Source organism: Schistocerca americana, chromosome 2, assembly GCF_021461395.2.
Source record: "Schistocerca americana isolate TAMUIC-IGC-003095 chromosome 2, iqSchAmer2.1, whole genome shotgun sequence".
NCBI lineage: Eukaryota > Metazoa > Arthropoda > Insecta > Orthoptera > Acrididae > Schistocerca > Schistocerca americana.
In genome coordinates, this window is record NC_060120.1 from 848491167 (window position 1) to 848509959 (window position 18793).

Sequence of the window (18793 nt, forward strand, 5' to 3'; positions counted from 1 at the left end):
GGAGTAACTTCAGGTGTGCCCCAGGGAAATGTATCTAGACACTTGATGTTCATGTATATTAATGACCGTGTTGATAAAACTGCTAGTAATCTCAGGCTTTTTGCAGATGATGCGGTTGTCTATAGGAAAATACTGTCTGTAAGAAACTGTAATAAGCTGAGTATATATTTAGTTTGATCTTGATAAGATTTTAAATTTGTGAAAAGGTTGGCCACTTGCTTGAAATGAAAATGTAAAATAGTGCCCTTCACAAAATGAAAATATGTAGTATCCTATGACTATAATATCAATGAATCACAGTCAGAATCACTCAATTCCTACAAACACATGGGCATAACACTTTGTAGGGATATGAAATGCAATGTTCACACAGGCTCAGTCATGGGTAAGTCAAGAAGCAGACGTCAGTTTATTGGCAAAGTACCTGGGAAATGCAATCAGACTACAAAGGAGGTTGTTTATAAATAATTTGTGTGGTCCATTCTGGAATACTGCTCAAGTGTATGGGACCCATACCAAATAGGACTACAGTGGAATTGAACATATACACAGAGCAGTATAAATGGTCACGGATTTGTTTGATCCATGGGAGAGTGTCACAGAGAAGCTGAAGAAACTGTACTGGCACACATTAAAAGATAGAGGTGAACTATCCTGTGAAGGACTACTTACAAAATTTCTAGAAGAGGCTTTAAATCATGATTCTAGGGACACACTATAACCACATGCTTATTGCTCACACAGAGCTCTTGATGACTAGTTTAGATTAATTGTGGTGCACACAAAACCTGGTAAAATGGAACATAACCTGTGCATTGCATTTCACAGTATATATAAATGGGAAAGCGCTGGTAGATAGACACAATAAAAAAACACACAGACACACACACAAAATTTCAAGCTTTCACAACCCACGGTTGCGTCATCAGGAAAAAGGGAAGGAGAGGGAAAGACGAAAGGATATGGGTTTTAAGGGAGAGGGTAAGGAGTCATTCCAATCCCGGGAGCGGAAAGACTTACCTTTGGGGGAAAAAAGGACAGGTATACACTCGCACACACACACACACATATTCATCCACACATATACAGACACAAGCAGACATATATATGGAACGGTAGCCAACTAGATGCATCTTTTATCATTCCCAAACAAATATTTTTATTTAGTAACAATTCAATCACAAGCCAACAAACAGTTACTTAGATTCTTGCCAAATTCATACAAATAGTTAAGGTTTTTAAATTAATATCATAATGCATAAGGGCATTTGCATTATACATAAAATTATAAATGGTACTTGAAGAACATGTGAGGTGTACAATACAATGGTGGTCTGATTACAAACAGCTAATTGACTAAATAAACTTGTGGTGGCATGCTGTCTACGTGACTAGCATTACAACTGTGGGCTGATTCCACAACAGGACTTGAATAAAAGTTGAACAAATATTAAATGAAAAACATGAAAATACATGCATCTCCACTGCAACAGTAAGCTGCAGGTCTACTCCAAGATGAGAAATTAGTTACAAGTACATATAATGTTGGTATACAAAGTCTATTAGCTGCTTCGTCATTAGGAGGTACACAGTCACATTAAATTTTCCTTTTGCTAATAATACTAGGGAGCATAAGGCAAATGATGACACTTTGGCTTTATAAGACAATGTTATTCTGCTCCCATGTAGACAAGATATGGCCAAGCAGGTCAAATGCTACCCAAATGTAAAAACCAAAGCAAACAGTAATACTTCACTGATGGCCAAAAGGCTTTTAAAATCAAGTTAACTATTTAAATAAATTACTGGGCCCTTAAAACACTATTAAAATGATAATGACAAATAAACCATTATTTTTTTAAAGAAATCAAGAAATTCAGTGTTCAGTTTCCCCAAAGGGTTTCATCACATGCCCACAAGGATCTTACAACAATCAAAACACTGAGTAAACTGCTTCCCCAAAATCGCTAAAGCCAAGTCCTAATCTGGTGACACCCCCCCACTGCAGATTGATACCAAAAGAATGGCAATTAATTACTCAACTTGAGGGTGAAATGGGAGATCTGCAGAAGCATGCATGACCTGCCAACATCTAGGCATATTGTGATGATGGGAAAGCCCCCGAAATAGAAGGAAAATGTGTCCCTGCACCAGACCAACAGAACAGCAATGCATCAACCACTGCTGATGCAAGGCTGTCAACATATACCAAACAACAAACAGAAAATGAGTTCAATAGAAATTTACTTACACAGCAATACTTAAACGGGCAATTAAAGATTATTTTCAAGGAAACCAACTATTAAAACTTCAGTACAGGAGTGATCCACTCATAAAAGTTGCAGTTTAACCTTCCTAGCAATAACAAGAAACACTGCACAAAGTCATTTAAAAGAATAATTACATAATAATTCAAGTAAGCTTAAATAAGTCAACATACATCTTTACTGGGGCCTCTTAGGGACTAATAGACACTGTAATTTGGATACACACCAAATGGCAGATAGCTGGTTAAAATGTACACCTATAACCCGAATGGCTCCTCAACATCGAGTAAGAGAGTGTTATAATTTACCCCTCCCTCACATCATTTGTTGATTGTCACTGACTTCAAAATAAACTCTTTTAGTAAGCTTTGAGAGGAGTTAGATATACAATAAACTTTTTTATTTATCTTCTCTTCTCATAGGTGGCTCCAGTTCTTCATGTCTAGATATTGAATTTGAAGCTGAAATTTTTTGATATTATAGGTTCTCATAGTTCCAATCGACACAAATAATGTTGAAATATTGCCTGAGCAGAAATTTCAGTTTCTGTAATTTTTACTCTTTCATATTTTTCTATATCAAACTCTCAAACTCTCTTTACAATTTCCACTTCAAAATCGAAAATTACATTGTTATTCCCAAACATAAAAACACGTCCGATCACATCTGAGGCATGCCCACTGCTGTTCCATTCTGCGGTACTAACAATATTCCAAAGAGTTTACAAAATTTCTTGACAAATGACTTTCTGTTAATCTGTACCATTATTTTATTAATGAATTCAGAATAAACATCATAAATATCATCTGACTGCACAATTAATAACAGAAATTTTAAGTGTGCCAGATATTTCATAATGTTTCCAGAAGAAGAAGAATTTTAACTGTACATACAGAGGTAGTACATACTGATTGTAACAACAAAAATAAAGTAATGTCTTTTTATGGATTATAGTCTGAAAAGTACCACATCATGTACACAATCACATGAAATTCCTTTAGTTAAACACCTGAGATAATATTAACCTGATTAAAAGGAGAAAGTATTTTTGGTGTCGATAACTTCTGTTGAAGAAAAGTAATGCTAGAGGGGGGTGTCCCTTTACAGTGTGCAAATATGAGCTTACACACACACTTGACCTACATGTGTGTACCTCTAGGTGTAGTGCACAAAATTTCAGTTACAGCCCAAAACCAATAACTTGCCCCAGGAAGGGCCATCAGGTCTTTACCAAACAGAAATCACAATCAGTAGTATCCAATACTCAAGCATAACAAACAATGATTTTAAGTGTCAGATTAACATTGCAAAACACTATCTTGGTGCTTACAGAAACCTCCAGATTGACACACACAGCCCCAAATGGAGTCACTGAAAGGCATAAGGAATTGGATTAATGGCAAGTTCAAACTGGGGCAGAATTGGCAATCTGTTGGTACAGTACTTACTGAACAGTCCTCATACATAATTTCAAATAAATGCCAAGGAGGCTTAAGGGCTCCAGGTAGACACCAGATAGTAATGCCCTCTGCTTGTAGCTGCTAACAAGTTGTTCAATACATCTCAATATGTTTATAACACCACAATTGACTGATGAACTTCATAACTAAGTTGCATGTGATGATGGCTACTACTTGCCCACTAAACTTGTCATTAGCAATGGTCAATGCTGCAGGAAAACAAGGTCCCTCATAGGCCAATAGTGAATGGTCTCAACGCACTGCAATCACCAGAATGCTGAGTACTCAGGCACACACATTCAGCTTCATGTCCCACACACCACTCACTACCACACAGTACCAGAGGGAACACACAACCAAGCCAAGATTATGTGACAAGAGCCAGAATCAATGGAACATGCACACAAGTGTCACCAGTAGGATCACGTGTGCGCCCTCACAGAAACCGCCACGACTCATAGTTAACAAATTATCATGGTTGCTAATTTATTTCCAATCATCCACTGTCTGACATCTTGACTGTTCACATTACCTCAAGCATTGCTTACCATCGACTATAGAAATGTGTCATTTATGGGAGCCGGTCAACAGTGGTATCCCATTCTTTTTAACTCCACACACACAGTCATTTTGCTAGCTAGACTGATGGTAGCACTTTGTAACTCACACATTATCCCTTCACTGATTTCATGTAATGTTTACCACTACATTCCACAATGCCCGGTGTTCAGTTTCAGTCAATACATGGAGTCTGCCTGGTCTTGGCTTACCTGCAGTTGTTCCTTCACATTTCCACTTTGCAATCACGTCACCAACAGTTGACTGGGACAGCTTTATAAAAGTTGAAATTTCCCTAATAAATTTATCTTCAGATGACACCAGTGACTAGTCACATTCAAAGTCACTGAGCTCTCCTGATTGACCCAACCTATTGTAACTGTGTTTATACTGACAACACAATACTTTTATGCTAGTGGATACACCTCTTGTGACATCTAGTAGTCAATTGTACATTACATAGGAGTGTCCTGATGCTTCTGATCAGATAGTGTTATGTGTCACATCATTTATTTAATATACTTAGCTAATGTAGTTGCTCAAAACAGTAATTCAAAAAATAATGTCATTCTCAAGTCATTAATGGAAATGTTAAATGACAGATGATAGTGCTATTGAGGCAGGCAATATATTATCTTTATGCTACACTCTAAGGAAAGTGAAGCTAACTTCTAGGCAGCTCAGCATTTAAATATATGCAAGAACAGCACAAAAATGTCCATATGAGATATAATTCACTCAGCAACCCAATATCAGATCTTCAAAATATTTATATCAGTCAATATTTCTCGTATATATTTGCTATTCTGGTATAAAAAAAAATACCAAAATCACATTTTAAAGTTCTAATGACCACTGTGTTCTTTTAGAATGCAATTCAATTGATTTTCAGTAGCCTAAGCAGATCTGATATTTGGAACCAAAAAACCATTATTATGAACAGTTTTCTTATCCCATCACTATCAATATTGTTTTTGTGGATTGCAAAATAAAACTCTACAAATTATGTTTAATACAAATTCACTCTAAACTATACAATTATGCAGAATTTATTGGTGGGGAGGACACAGCTTTTTATTTTGATGGAGAGCCATTAATTGATGTAGAAGTAACTTCAGGCATGCCACAGCGTATCTTGTTGGCACCCTTACAGCTCATGTTATATAGTAATAATCTGACAGAAAATATTAATAGTAACCTCAGATTTTTCACAGATAGTGAGGCACTATCTGAAAAAAGGTGCACAAATATTCAGTTGGATATTAATAAGATTTCCAGGTGGTGCAAACACTGGCAACTTGCTTTAAATGTTCACATGTCACAAAGTGCAAAAACCTAGTAGCTTATGAGTCACAATTGGAATCAGTCAACTCATACAAATAGTTGGCTGTAGCAGTTTGTGGAGATATGAAATGGAATGATCACATACACTTAATCAGAGGCAAAGCAAGTGACAGACTTTGAATATTGGGAAAATGTAGTCAGAGTACAAAGGAGATTGTTTACAAAACACTTGTACACTGAAGAGCCAAAGAAAGTGGCACACCTGCCTTATATCATGTAGGACCCCCAAGAGCAGGCAGAAGTGACACAACATGACATGGCATGGAATCGACTAATGTCTGAAGTAGTGCTGGAGGCAAGTGACACCATGAACCTGTAAGAGTACAAGGGCGAGGAGATCTCATCCGAGCAACAAGTTGCAAAGCATCCCAGATATTCTCAATAATGTCCAAGCTAGGGAGTTTGGTGGCCAGTGGAAGTGTTCAAACTCAGAAAACTGTTCCTAGAGCCACTCTGTAGCAATTCTGGATGTGTGAAATACTGCATTGTCCTGCTGGAATTGCCGAAGTCCGTAAGAAAACACAATGGACATGAATGGATGCAGGTGAGCAGATAGGAAGCTTATGAGCACATCATCTGTCAGAGTCATATCCAGATGTATCAGGGGTTCCATATCACTCCAACTGCACACACCCCACACCATTACAGAGCCTCCACCAGGTTGAGCAGTCCCCTGCTGATATGCAGAGTCCATGGATTTATGAGGATGTCCCCATACCCATACACATCCATTCATTTGATACAATTTGAAATGAGACTCGTCCGACCAGGCAACATGTTTCCAGTCATAAACAGTCCAATGTCAGTGTTGATCGACCCAGGTGATGGGTAAAACTTTGTTTTATGCAGTCACCAAGGATACACGAGTAGGCCTTTGGCTCCAAAAGCCTAAATTGATGATGACACTTGTTGATGGCCCACCATTGAAATCTGCAGCAATTTTGTGGAAGGGTTGGACTTCTGTCATATATAATGATTCTCTTCAGGTGTCATTGTCCCATTCTTGCAGGATCTTTTTCCGGCCTTAGTGATATCAGAGACTTGATGTGTTATTGGATTTCTGATATTCACAGTATACTCATGAAATAGTCATATGGGAAAATCCCCTATGTCATCACTACCTTGAAGGTGCTGTGTCCCATCACTCATGAACTGACTATAACACCTCATTCAACTCATTTAAATCTTGATGACCTGTTATTGTACGAGGTGTGTTTTTCAAGTAATGTCCATTTGAACATAAGCACACAATGAAAGGTTATTTCGAAAAAGTAAATTTATTTTCAGGAAGTACATGCTTCACTCTATTTTTTGACATAGTTGCCAAGTTTGTTGAAACACGTATCACACCTCTCAACCAATTTTAAAATACCCTCCTCATAAAAACTTGCCACCTGCTCCGATAACCAAGAGCTCACTGCCATTTTTCAGGTCGTCTTCATCATTGTAATGGTTGCCACTGAGGGGTTGTTTGAGGTGGAGTAACAGATGGTAATTGCTCGGCACAAGATCAGGACTGTAGGGTGGGTGGTCTAAAACTTCAAAACCAAAACTGTCCAATAAATTGAGGGTCTGACCTGCAGTGTGAGGTCTTGCATTGTCATGGAGAAGGACAATTCCCTTTGTCAGCATGCCGCGTCTTTTGTTTTGAATCGCTCTGCATACCTTTCTCAGGGTTTGACAGTATGCTTTTGCATTGATAGTGGTTCCTCACTGCACAAAGTCGACCAGCAAAACACCATGCCTATCCCAAAACACCAACACCATGATTTTGCTCTGGACAGTGTCTGTCTGACCTTCACCTGTACAGGCGAGTGTGTGTGTCTCCATTCCATGCTCTGTTGCTTCGATTTGGGCATGATACGCGAAACCCATGTTTTGTCTCCAGTTACAATCTGACTCAAGAAGCCATAATGAGTCAAGAACTTCATCACACACTCAAATCTTTGGTTTTTGTAGTCCACTGTTAGGAGTTTGGAACCGAATGGGTGCACAGTTTCCTAAAATTTAGGTGTTCAGAAACAGTGTTGTAAAGCACTGATCTCAACACATCAGGAAATTTATTTGAGAGACCTGTTTTTGTGAAGCACCTGTTCTCATGAATCCTCACTTCAACTGAAGCCAACAAATCGTGTGTAATCAAAGAAGGGCGACTGGAGCAGTCCTCATCATGGACGTTGTCATGACTACCTTTGAATTCTCGTACCCACTTAAACACTATGCTCTCACTCATAACAGTATCACCGTACACTTTACAAATCTGTCGATGAATTTCTGCAACAGACAGGTTCCTTGCTTACAAAAACTGTATCACTGAGCGAACCTCACATGCAGCAGGCGAGTTGATGGTCTTAAACATTTTGAAACCACAGAACAGAACCACACAGATTAGCTACAGAGCTGAAACTGAACATAGTTGTTCCCAAGGCATGCTGGTATGTGACTAAATGGATCTTACTTTAAAAAAAAATATTGACTCGATACAAAGAATAACAACACAAATGATAACAGGTTTGTTTGACTACTCGACAGAAAATCCCAAGCTTTCTGGGGGTCACAGCTCATGATGTCAGGCTGCCAAATACCTAGTGCTGCCAGTAGATGTCACTCTTAGAGAGTCATTCTCAGAGAATCTGAAGTGGAGACGTGTGGTATCACCGCTTACAGTCATTAACGTGCAGCGAACCAGCTTTATTGCCATGCCCACACACTATGTTCAAGTGGGAGGCTTGGTGACGGAATCAACTAGAGCAGTTTTGGTCATGACACATTTATTCTTCACAAGTCTTACAGTAAGTTACAAATGCAGTTCATCAGTAATGCCCATCCGTACAGGCACATTGCACTGGCGGTACGGCTTGATCACTGATCCCAGAGGGTATACACTCCAGTGACGAGCCGTGGCACAACCAGAGGTGCCACGATGACCGCGAAAGGGAGAAAGTCGCTGCCAAATGGAAGGGTGGACACTGCACAACAAGCAACTGCATTTAAGACTGCGTGTACACATTTGCGGGGGAGTCATGTTAACTCAACACATGCGGTCAGCAGCAGGAGAAGCCGGAGACATGTGTCACGTCATGCTGACCAGCACGCACTGTCCACCTGCTTTGTCCCGTGCGGTCCTGTGCAAGAAGCACCATTGCCAAAATTCGGCGTAGTGGTGTAGCTGTTTGAATGGTGTGGGTGCCACACAGATCCCCCCTTGCAGAGCAGAGCTCTGTAGCTGCGAAAATGCAGTGATTGTTCTGTGGCATGCGTGTGTTTAAAATTTGCGTGCTGCATAATGACAGTGCAGCAGCATTGGCAGGGGTCGGTCAGTGTTGGAAGGGCGGCTGCCCATGACTTCAGCACGCTGGACCGGCGAGTGTGGAGTGGGCATGTCCTCGCACGGTCGGTTAGTGAGAATGGCAGCAGCCACTGGCTACAACTGTCCGTACCAATGCACAGTGAAGGCGTGCACTGGAGGTCATTTAGTATGACGTCTCAAAGGCACTGAAATCTTAATAACAGCTCCGAGGATTCACAAGAGCTACAGAAAAAGTTCACTATTTAGATTGTTCAGAATGGTGTCGAGAGTGGCAAGTCCAAGTGTTCATACGTTGCACAGTTCCACAAGTTTGCCGATTGACTCAGTCACAGGAGCACATCACAGCACTTGAACTGATCTCTACGCTCAAGTCAACAGAGGTCCGGAGAATATACACGAGTGTGGTACTGTCGTGACTCAAACGTGAGTCCGGGAGCTGCTATGGACAAGCCGGGAAGTGTGGAGCACGATGTCTGGAGCTCAACGGCAATGCAAATAAGGTAATCTGGTACGGATGCTGGTCCAGCCTCAACGCCCTATGTGGCAGAGACACAGGGACACAAACACAGGTTCAAGAGCTGCGACGGACACGGGAGGAGTTGTCCGGGACTCGACTGGAGTTACCGGCTGAAGGCATGGGCAGCTGAAGGGTGGGTGTCTGCAGCAGACGGCAGCTCCTGGATACTGGATTCTGACAGAATTCAGCAGCTCAGGTGCATGTTTGCTGTTTTTGGTGGCATGGCACATTGGCGACGCAGCATTGGCATTTGAATTGGATGAGGAGGCTGGCGCGTGTGATGTAGTCTGCTGGCGGCTGTAGTGGGGGCGACGGGTGTGCCTGTGGTGGGTGCAGTCCGGGTGGCCATGCCAGCTGCCTGGGCAGGGTGGTGGGAAGCGCACATGCCAGTGCAATAACAGCAGGCTAAGCAGCTGTGCATCACCAGTGGCTACAGGTGTGGGCTCAATCCAACCGCTGCCAGAGGGAGTGTCATCTGTAATCAGATCTACTGCCGGGTCGAAGAACTGCATGGCTGCTGGAGCGTGCAAGACATAAGCTGGCTTGACACAGTTGATTGACACTGTAGACAGCTTCCTGTTGCATTTGATGACCAGTGTTTTGTCTCCTCGCGCGATCATGCGGTGCGGTCCATAGTAGGGTGGCTGGAGAGGTGGCTGTACTGCGTCGGCATGCAACATGATGTGCATGCAGCACTGCAGGTCGGTGTGCACAAATACCTTCCCAGTGCCACACCACATCGGTGCGTGTGCTTGGAGGCTGGCCATGTGAGTGAGCAGATGTTCTGCCAGAGTGGGTGCCGCAGCGTAGTGTGGGAGTAATACTTCTTCGACAAAATCGCCCGAGATTGTCGGACGTGGTCCATAAATGAGGTCGGCAGGTGATGCGCTGATGTCCTCCTTCAGCATTACCCACAGGCTGAGCAGCGCTAGTAGGTGTGCTTCTGGCCATGAAGTGTCATGGCAAGTTAGGGTGGCTTTCAGAGTCCTGTGGAGCCGTTCGACCGTGCTATTCGATGCCAGCTAGTAGCCTGTTGTCCTGTGTAACCAGATGCAACACAGTCTGGTGATGTGTGTGAACAATGCACAGTCAAACTGGTGGCTGCAATCAGTTGTCACGTGACTGGGACATCTGAAGCGTGCCACCCAGGTGTCGACAAATGCGGTGGCAACAGTCTTGGCAGTGAGTTCCACGATGGGTGTTGCTTCGTGCCAATAAGTGAAGCAGTCCACCATAGTTAAGAGATACCACTTGCCTTGAGAGAGAGGAAGCGAGCTGATGAGGTCCATGTGAACGTGCACAAATCAGCATGTCATGTCAGGGAAGGCACCCACGGGTGCGTGGGTGTGCCTCCCGACTTTGGTGCGCCGACATGCTGTGCAAGTGTGCGCCCATTCACGGCAGTCCTTCCAAAGCCCAGGCCAGACAAAACGCACAGCCAGGAGCATCGCAGTGGTGTTGGTGCCGGAGTGTGACAGACTGTGGGCACTGTCGAAGGCACTGTGCCGGAATTTCTCCGGAAGGTATGGTCAGTGCGTGCCGGTTGAGATGTCATACCAAATGTTCTGGGCAGAGCCGGAGACAGGCACCAGCTCTAGTTGCAGGCCACTGGAAGTGTCATCACGGAAGTGGTGCAGTTCTTCATCACTCTCCTGTCCTCAAAGTTCACAGGGGGTGAGATAACAGCACACACTTGGGACAAACAATCAGGTATAATATTGTCTATCCCCAAAATGTGTCAGATGTCTGTCGTGAATTGCGACACATACTCTAATTCCTGGAGTTGGCGCGGTGAAAAATTATTGTGATTATTCTGGAACGTGTGAGTAATCGGTTTGTGGTCAGTGAAAATGATGAATTGTTGGGCTTCTACAGATGGTCGGAAGTATTTCACTGCCACATAAACCATAAGCAACTCTCGGTCATAAGCACTCCAAGCATGTTGTGATTCAGATACCTTCTTAGAGAAAAAACCAAGAGGCTGCCAGCTCCTGCCAATGTGCTGTTGTAACATCGCACTGATGCTGGCCTGGCTGGTGTCCACGGCTACAGCTAAGTCTGCATCATGTACTGGGTGCGCGAGCAGAATCGTTTCTGAGAGATTCCATTTTGAGTCCGTGAAGCTCTGCTCCATTGCATCCGTCCAATTCACGAGGGTTTTTTCCTTTGAAGTAGGACTGTGTAAAGCCTTATTTAATGGTTTTTGCATGGCGGCAATGTTGGGCAGGTGTCGGCGATAAAAGTTCTACATGCCGAAGTAACAGCGTAATTCTCTGTGGGTCTGCAGACGCGGCATGTTCAGTATCGCTTGCACTTCCTCTGGTACTGGAGTCAATCCGGTGGGGGTAATTAAATGGCCAAGGAACTCGATTTCTGTCACACCGAATTCCCATTTTGCTGGATTAATAACGTCAGCTTCACTCAGGGGCTGAAAGATGGTTGTCAGGTGGCGTCAGTGAAGCTTGGGCGACTTGGAATACACCAGGACATCGTTGAGGTACGCGAAACAAAATGGCAAGCCTCGCAAGACGCCACCTGGGAACCGCTGCCAAGTCACAAACATGCTTTCGAAAAGCCCAAAGGGCATTACGATAGGTGTTTTTTAAATGTCTTCCGGCGCCACTGGAATTTGGGTGTACACCTTTGTGCAATCTATCTTGCTGAACACCGCGCAGCCTGCCAAAGCATAACTGAAGTCTTGAAGGTGTGGACTGGGTAATGGTCTGACACTGTTTGCGAATTAAGGGCACGATAGTCCCCACACAGGCACCACAAATTGTCTTTTTTTGGTACTAAATGTAACCCAATGGCCACGGGCTGCTCGATGGTCAAACGATGCCTTGTCACAACATGGCCTTGAACTCTGCCTTGCTGCTGCAGGTCTATTAGGTGTGAGTCAACGTGGGCAACATCTCCGGGTGTGGTTATTATACGGTGCACCGTCGAATGTTTAATGTCTCACGGTGCGTCGGCTGGATGGGTGAGGTCGGGGAATTTTCCAAGGATGTCAGCGTAAGGTCCGAGGCACTTCACAGATTTAATACTATAGAATGTGGCCTGCTGGTGCTGTCCCACTGTCTTTAAATTTGTTTTCGCGTTGCTGAGCTGGCCGTTTGCGATGTCAGCTAGCAGCCCGTAGTGGTCGAAAAAGACTGCGCCCAGGATCGGCTCATTGACGTTGGCCACAGTAAAAGTCCACAAGAATGTGCAGCGTAGAGCTAGATCTAAATTGTGGCTGTGTGTGCCATACGTTTTAATGGCTGAATTGTTTGCCGCTGCGAGGCAGAGTGCCTCGACCCACCTGCGGTCTCGTAACATAGAACAGGGGAATATCAAAAGGTCCGAACCCGTGTCGACGAGGTACCTCACGCCCACAACCCATTCCATGACAAACAGACGCTTTCATATCGTACTGCAGCCTGGTATGCCTAGGTCGAGTAGCAGCTGGAATTTGGGTGGGAGCAAGCAATGCTGCACCTGGTTGCTTCGTTGCCAAAACAGGCGTTGTATCAGCAGTAGCTGCTTTGTGCGTGCTCTGACGTCAGTGGCATACCGATGGAGTGGCTGTTGCAGTGTTGCTGGCTGCGTGAGTCATGCTGCCTGTAGCCTGGTCTGCTGCCACTGCAATGTGTGCTGCCCTCTTGCTGTGAGTGGGGGGATGGTGTCATAAGCTGCAGTTGCCACGGTGCTAGGTGCCGATGTCAGCGCATTGTGCACCCAGTCGGCCAAGTTAGCGATAGCGTCCAGTTGCATCTCTGTCTATGCTGCTATCACTGCCTGCACCTGAGCTGGGAAGCTACGCATCCAGATGGTGCGTAACAGTGAATCTGGCACCATGTCAGACTGCGTGACGCTCCGCAACTGGCACAGGACCTGTGAAGGCCTCTGGTTATCGCATTCCTCTTGCCGCAGCAGTTGGTACACTCATTGTTCTTCAGACAATGAGATCAATTCTTCCTTGAGCTGTTTGTAGGACGACTGCATCAGTGGGATGGTGATTGTATCCTGCACTTTGACTCCATAGTTCTGGTCGAGCTGGCTCACTACGTGTCCAAATTTTGCCAGGTCGTAGGTTACATGGTTACTCATAAAGACCACTTCTACTTGGCTAAACCACATTAGATGGTCATGGGGCCAAAAGGGAGGCAGCCTGATCAACACCCATCCAGTGCCTGTGGGCGCACTGGTGATTGTAGTAAGCGTCAGTGTGGTGGGGATTTGCACACCAAAATTGTCCTGGGCTGTCCATGGCTGCGCAGCGTTCGCGCATGTAGTCCGTGCTTGTAGCTCACTCTCCAGCCCCTTGTTGCATGCGAGCAGGTCTTCAACAGTCTTTTGCAACACTTCTAAAGTTGCCATCTTAGCTTATAGTCGAGTTCTTGAGTTCTTGCACAAGGGGAAAGGACACAATGAAAATAACACAACAAAGGAAAACACACAAAAAAGAATAACACTAGTCAGTTCACGAACAAAACATACACATAAAAAGCAATACAAAAAAGGAGTTCGCTCAAAAAAAAATTGCTTATCACTACAGAGCACTGTTCGGGTGTGCGCATGTACGCGCCAGACTACTCGTGGTTCCACGTCACTCGTACCAACGAACATTCATCACCAACTGTTGTTACCCTCAGATCACGTTGGAGTCATCAGTGAAGCAGAGATGTGTGGTATCACTGCTTACAGTCATTAACGTGCAGCAGACCAGCTTTATTGCTGTGCCCACGCACTATGTTCAAGGGGTAGGCTTGGTGACAGAAACAACTAGAGCAGTTGAGGTCGTGACACATTTATACTTCACAAGTCTTACACGAAGTTACAAATACAATTCATCACTAATGCCTGTCTGTACAGGCGCGTAACACTGGCAGTACAGTTTGATCACTGATCCCACAGGGTATACACTCCAGTGATGAGCCACAGCATGACCGGAGGCGCCATGATGTCCGCGAAAGGGAGAAAGGCACTGCCAAATGGAAGGGTGGACACCACACAATGGGCAACTGCGTTTAAGACTGCGAATATGCATTTATGGAGGAGTCGCATTAACTTGACACATGTGGTCAGTAGTGGGAGAAGTCGGAGATGTGTGTCACGTCACGTTGACCAGCTCGCCCTGTCTGCCTGCTTTGTCCCGGGCGGTCCAGTGCGCAACGCACCATTGCCAAAATTCGGCATAATGGTATAGCTGCACTCGTGAATGCCGGGCATCGCTTACTTGTGTTGGCTGTGCTGTAGTTCAGCCCTTCGCGCGTTTGACTGGTGTGGCTGCCACAAATCTATATACAGTGAAAGAGTGGCCAACACCACTAAAGCAGCCATGTTTCTTCCAAACTATAGCAGCAGATACAAACAGGACTGTAACAAGTAGAGATTTTGTTGTTACACCTCTGATACTGAGGCAAAAAAAGAGATAAAATTGCATAAACAAATTTTGAACTATTGTCTGTTTACTGGACCAATACAGCTTTTTAGTTATGTTCACACTAACAGTATATGGAGTTCAGTACAGTGAATGTAAAAGCTATTTATACAACTTCATATTTCTGCTTTGAAGCTTGTTCAGGAGCCAAATCACTAAAATAACAAGAACCTACCACAAATTTAGGTGTTGAGTCAAGTGCAAGAAGTTAAACACGAAACTTGCACCTCACTAGATAAGACAAAACTCAACAACAAATATAAATGCCTTAATTTAGACAATCTGCATAGGTGCTGTGTCATGAGACTACAAACCCTGTAGTATAAAGTATTGTCAATGTGATAGTTTCAGTACACTATCTTCAATTGGACAATTATTTACAGTAAACAGTTCTACTGGGACTAACTGCAAGGAATTTTTCATTTCAGCACATATTCACTGCAGAGAGTACATTTTTTCTGGGGTACTATTGATGTGTATAAGTTATTTCACATGTCTGCATCAGATTTAAATTTGTTTCATATGACCCATAACTGAGAACAAAATATGTTGGTTTCATTAGAAAATTATGATTCCAATTTGATTATTATAATTTCAACTGGACAGAAAATGTACAATTTAAATAAAAGTAAAAAAAAATTGCAATAAAGGAGACACAGACGAGAGATTTTCCTGTTACCAGACTTCAATGCTATACATTCACCAGCAAGCACCTATGTAACACACACCAAGTGTTCTGCACTTAACAGTGCTCAGAAATGATTTTTAGAGGCAACTTTTTCAAGCTTTTCTTTTCTAAAATTGTGTTTTAAAAAATTGATGTTCGGCCATAGACTTCCAAATACTAAAAATGTAAAGAAAATTGAATGGAGTTGTTCCATAAGGTCTCCTTGTTGGAGAAAACCTCATATTTACACTCTCTGTCATAAACTCTATACAACCTGCAGTCTGACCAGAGTGTAAACACTTATAGAGTGCATAAAAAATCTGACACTAACTCAAATTCATTGCAGTCATTTCTGCAAGTCTTGAAGAGAACGACTCTCTGAGTGTGACATCTACATACATACATACATACATACTTACATTTAGCTACTGATAGCTTTAGGTACTAGCTAGCCCTTGACCACAAGCTGTGACCTCAGAAAGCTGAGGTTTAATGTCTAGTGTCCGATTCACAGAACAGTGTTACAGAAGTGCTGAAAAACCTGAATGGGAAGATTCTTGAAAATGGGTGCCAACTACCCCCTGGAACTCTACTTACAATGTTTCATGAATGTGTGTTAAGTGAGGAATCTAGTAATGTCCCAGATTCCTCTACATGTCACACCAGTAGTGACTGTGGAAAAATATTAGACTAATTACAGTGCACACAAGTGTGTGTGTGTGTGTGTGTGTGTGTGTGTGTGTGTGTGTGTGTGTGTGTGTGTGTGTGTGTGTTTGTGAAAAAGGAATGACATAAAAACAGATTTATGTTCATGGTTCTGAAATTCAGTACAACAATAACTTACTGTTTCATAGGTGGATTCATTACAAGCCTGCAGATCCATGTGAACAGCTCAAGTGGTTAGCAGAAACATTACTTGCAGCTGAAGCAGCAGGAGAAAAAGTACACATTCTTGGCCATGTTCCATCAGGATCTAGTGACTGCTATTCAACATGGTCAAGAGAATACAACAAAATAGTTGATCGGTATGTAATTGTAGAAGATTACAAAATATATAACAGATTATTGTTCACATTGGTCTGCAATATAATCTTCTCATCTTATATGGACATGACAGATAATGACAGAATTATGTCATTTTGATAACTTTGTCATTAGGACACATGTGTGGTAACTCACTGTAGACTGTATTGGTTGACCTAGTTGATCACTGGATAAAGAACATTTCTGCATGAGAGAGAAATGAAAAGCCTTGATTTTTCATTGCAATTTGACTGTAGGTGCCTGGAGGGCTGATCCTTCAGTTTTCCCAAATGGTGGCAACTGAGTAATTTTGAAGTTAAATTGTGTTGAAATTGATGTCAAGTTAGAGATATGATGAACTGTTAGATGAGGGAAAAGGGGGAAGAAACATTTCTGGGAACTAGTCTATGAAGATATGTGCAGAAAGCATGAAAGGAGATAACTATGCAATACAGTTTGTCATCTCAACAGTGAATATCTTCCACAGATTTACAGGTATTGATTCCTCCAATAGAAAGCTCATTTGTTAATATGATCGTATCACATGTTGTCCATTATCATAGAGGCAAGGAAACTGGTAGGAGGAAAGTGTATTCTGTACATGTGAAACACAAACAGAAAAGTCCTAGTGGCAAACATCAGCCATCTCATTGTGAGTATGGTAAGTGAGCTAATGTGTGTAGTTTAGGCTGCAGCGTTGACCTCAGCTGACATGGGCACAAGATGTTGTGACTTGTCCTGTTGCACATATACAAGGGTAGACATTTAAGTTTTACAAATCACTAACTGGAACTATCGTGATGTGTTTCAAAATTTGCCATCTGTCATGGAAATGTGAAAAATGTTGGAAAGCCTGCTAAAGATAGACACAAATTATCCTGAAAAAGCCTACTTACAAACTTTCAAGAACCAGTACTAGGTGAAGAATCTGAAGATATACTTCAGCCTCCTACATACCGCTCCTGTAAGGACAATGAAAACAAAATTATGCTAATTACAGCATGTGCAGAGGCAGTGAAGCAGTCATTCTTCCCATGCTTCATGCGTGACTGGAGTGGAAAAAATCCATTAAATTTCGCACAATGCTAAGTACCTTTGCTATGCGCTTTCACACTGGTTTGCAGGCTATGAATGCAGATGAAACTGTTGTATTGGCTCATAAGTAAACATCATTAAAGTATACAGGTTGAAGAATAAATTGCACATTTAGAATCGAAATGCAATTCCTCTTCCAGGTTCAAGACGAAAGTTTATCTAGCAGAATCAGTTTGGATCCATTTTGAAAACACATGTATGAAAATGAGGAGCTGCCAACACTGTCACATATTGCTGCACATTAGAATATACAGGGAAATGTGTATCACCCTACACTATTGTACTAGCTGTAGTAGCTCATTGAGTAGACTGCTGGTACATCAAACCCACATCCACCATGGAACCATGGTCCAATACCTCATAAGGTACTTTTTTTTTATTTTTTAGACATTTGTTCCCCAGTTCTCATCATTTATAAGCTGGACATCATTTTGTCACATGACAATAGCCTATCATATGACAGTGAGATCCATTAAGGAGCATGCTTGTGTCTACTAACCATACTGGTCCTGTCAAGTTTGTGTAGGGCAGCTTCCCAATGGAATACATAAATGATGAATATGTCAATATGCTTTTGGTGCTGCTGCTCCATCCCCAATAAGAATGTTTTTAATCACCTCGAGTAATACCTTCATGAATCCAGTAATTTTCACCCACTAATAATGGACAGAGGTCATTCAAGGACTAGTGCACTCTATAGACAGAGGAAGTGTTTCTTGAAACTGTTCATCAGTCACCTCAATGAAGTATCATTGATAGTGGAAGGCAGTTCCAGATATTTCAGAGACTGAAACTTCCTGGCAGATTAAAACTGTGTGCCCGACCGAGACTCGAACTCGGGACCTTTGCCTTTCGCGGGCAAGTGCTCTACCAACTGAGCTACCGAAGCACGACTCACGCCCGGTACTCACAGCTTTACTTCTGCCAGTACCTCGTCTCCTACCTTCCAAACTTTACAGAAGCTCTCCTGCGAACCTTGCAGAACTAGCACTCCTGAAAGAAAGGATATTGCGGAGACATGGCTTAGCCACAGCCTGGGGGATGTTTCCAGAATGAGATTTTCACTCTGCAGCGGAGTGTGCGCTGATATGAAACTTCCTGGCAGATTAAAACTGTGTGCCCGACCGAGA

General features: G+C 42.9%; 1 protein-coding gene across 1 annotated transcript in view; it reads left to right on the plus strand.

Annotated features, from left to right (window-relative positions):
• The window catches only part of LOC124596345 (sphingomyelin phosphodiesterase-like), a 183195-nt gene that overhangs the window by 134887 nt on the left and 29515 nt on the right, over positions 1-18793 (plus strand). Inside the window, exon 8 of the mRNA XM_047135447.1 lies at positions 16400-16570. Coding sequence (XP_046991403.1) covers positions 16400-16570 — 171 coding nt within the window. The remainder of the gene's footprint in view (positions 1-16399; positions 16571-18793) is intronic.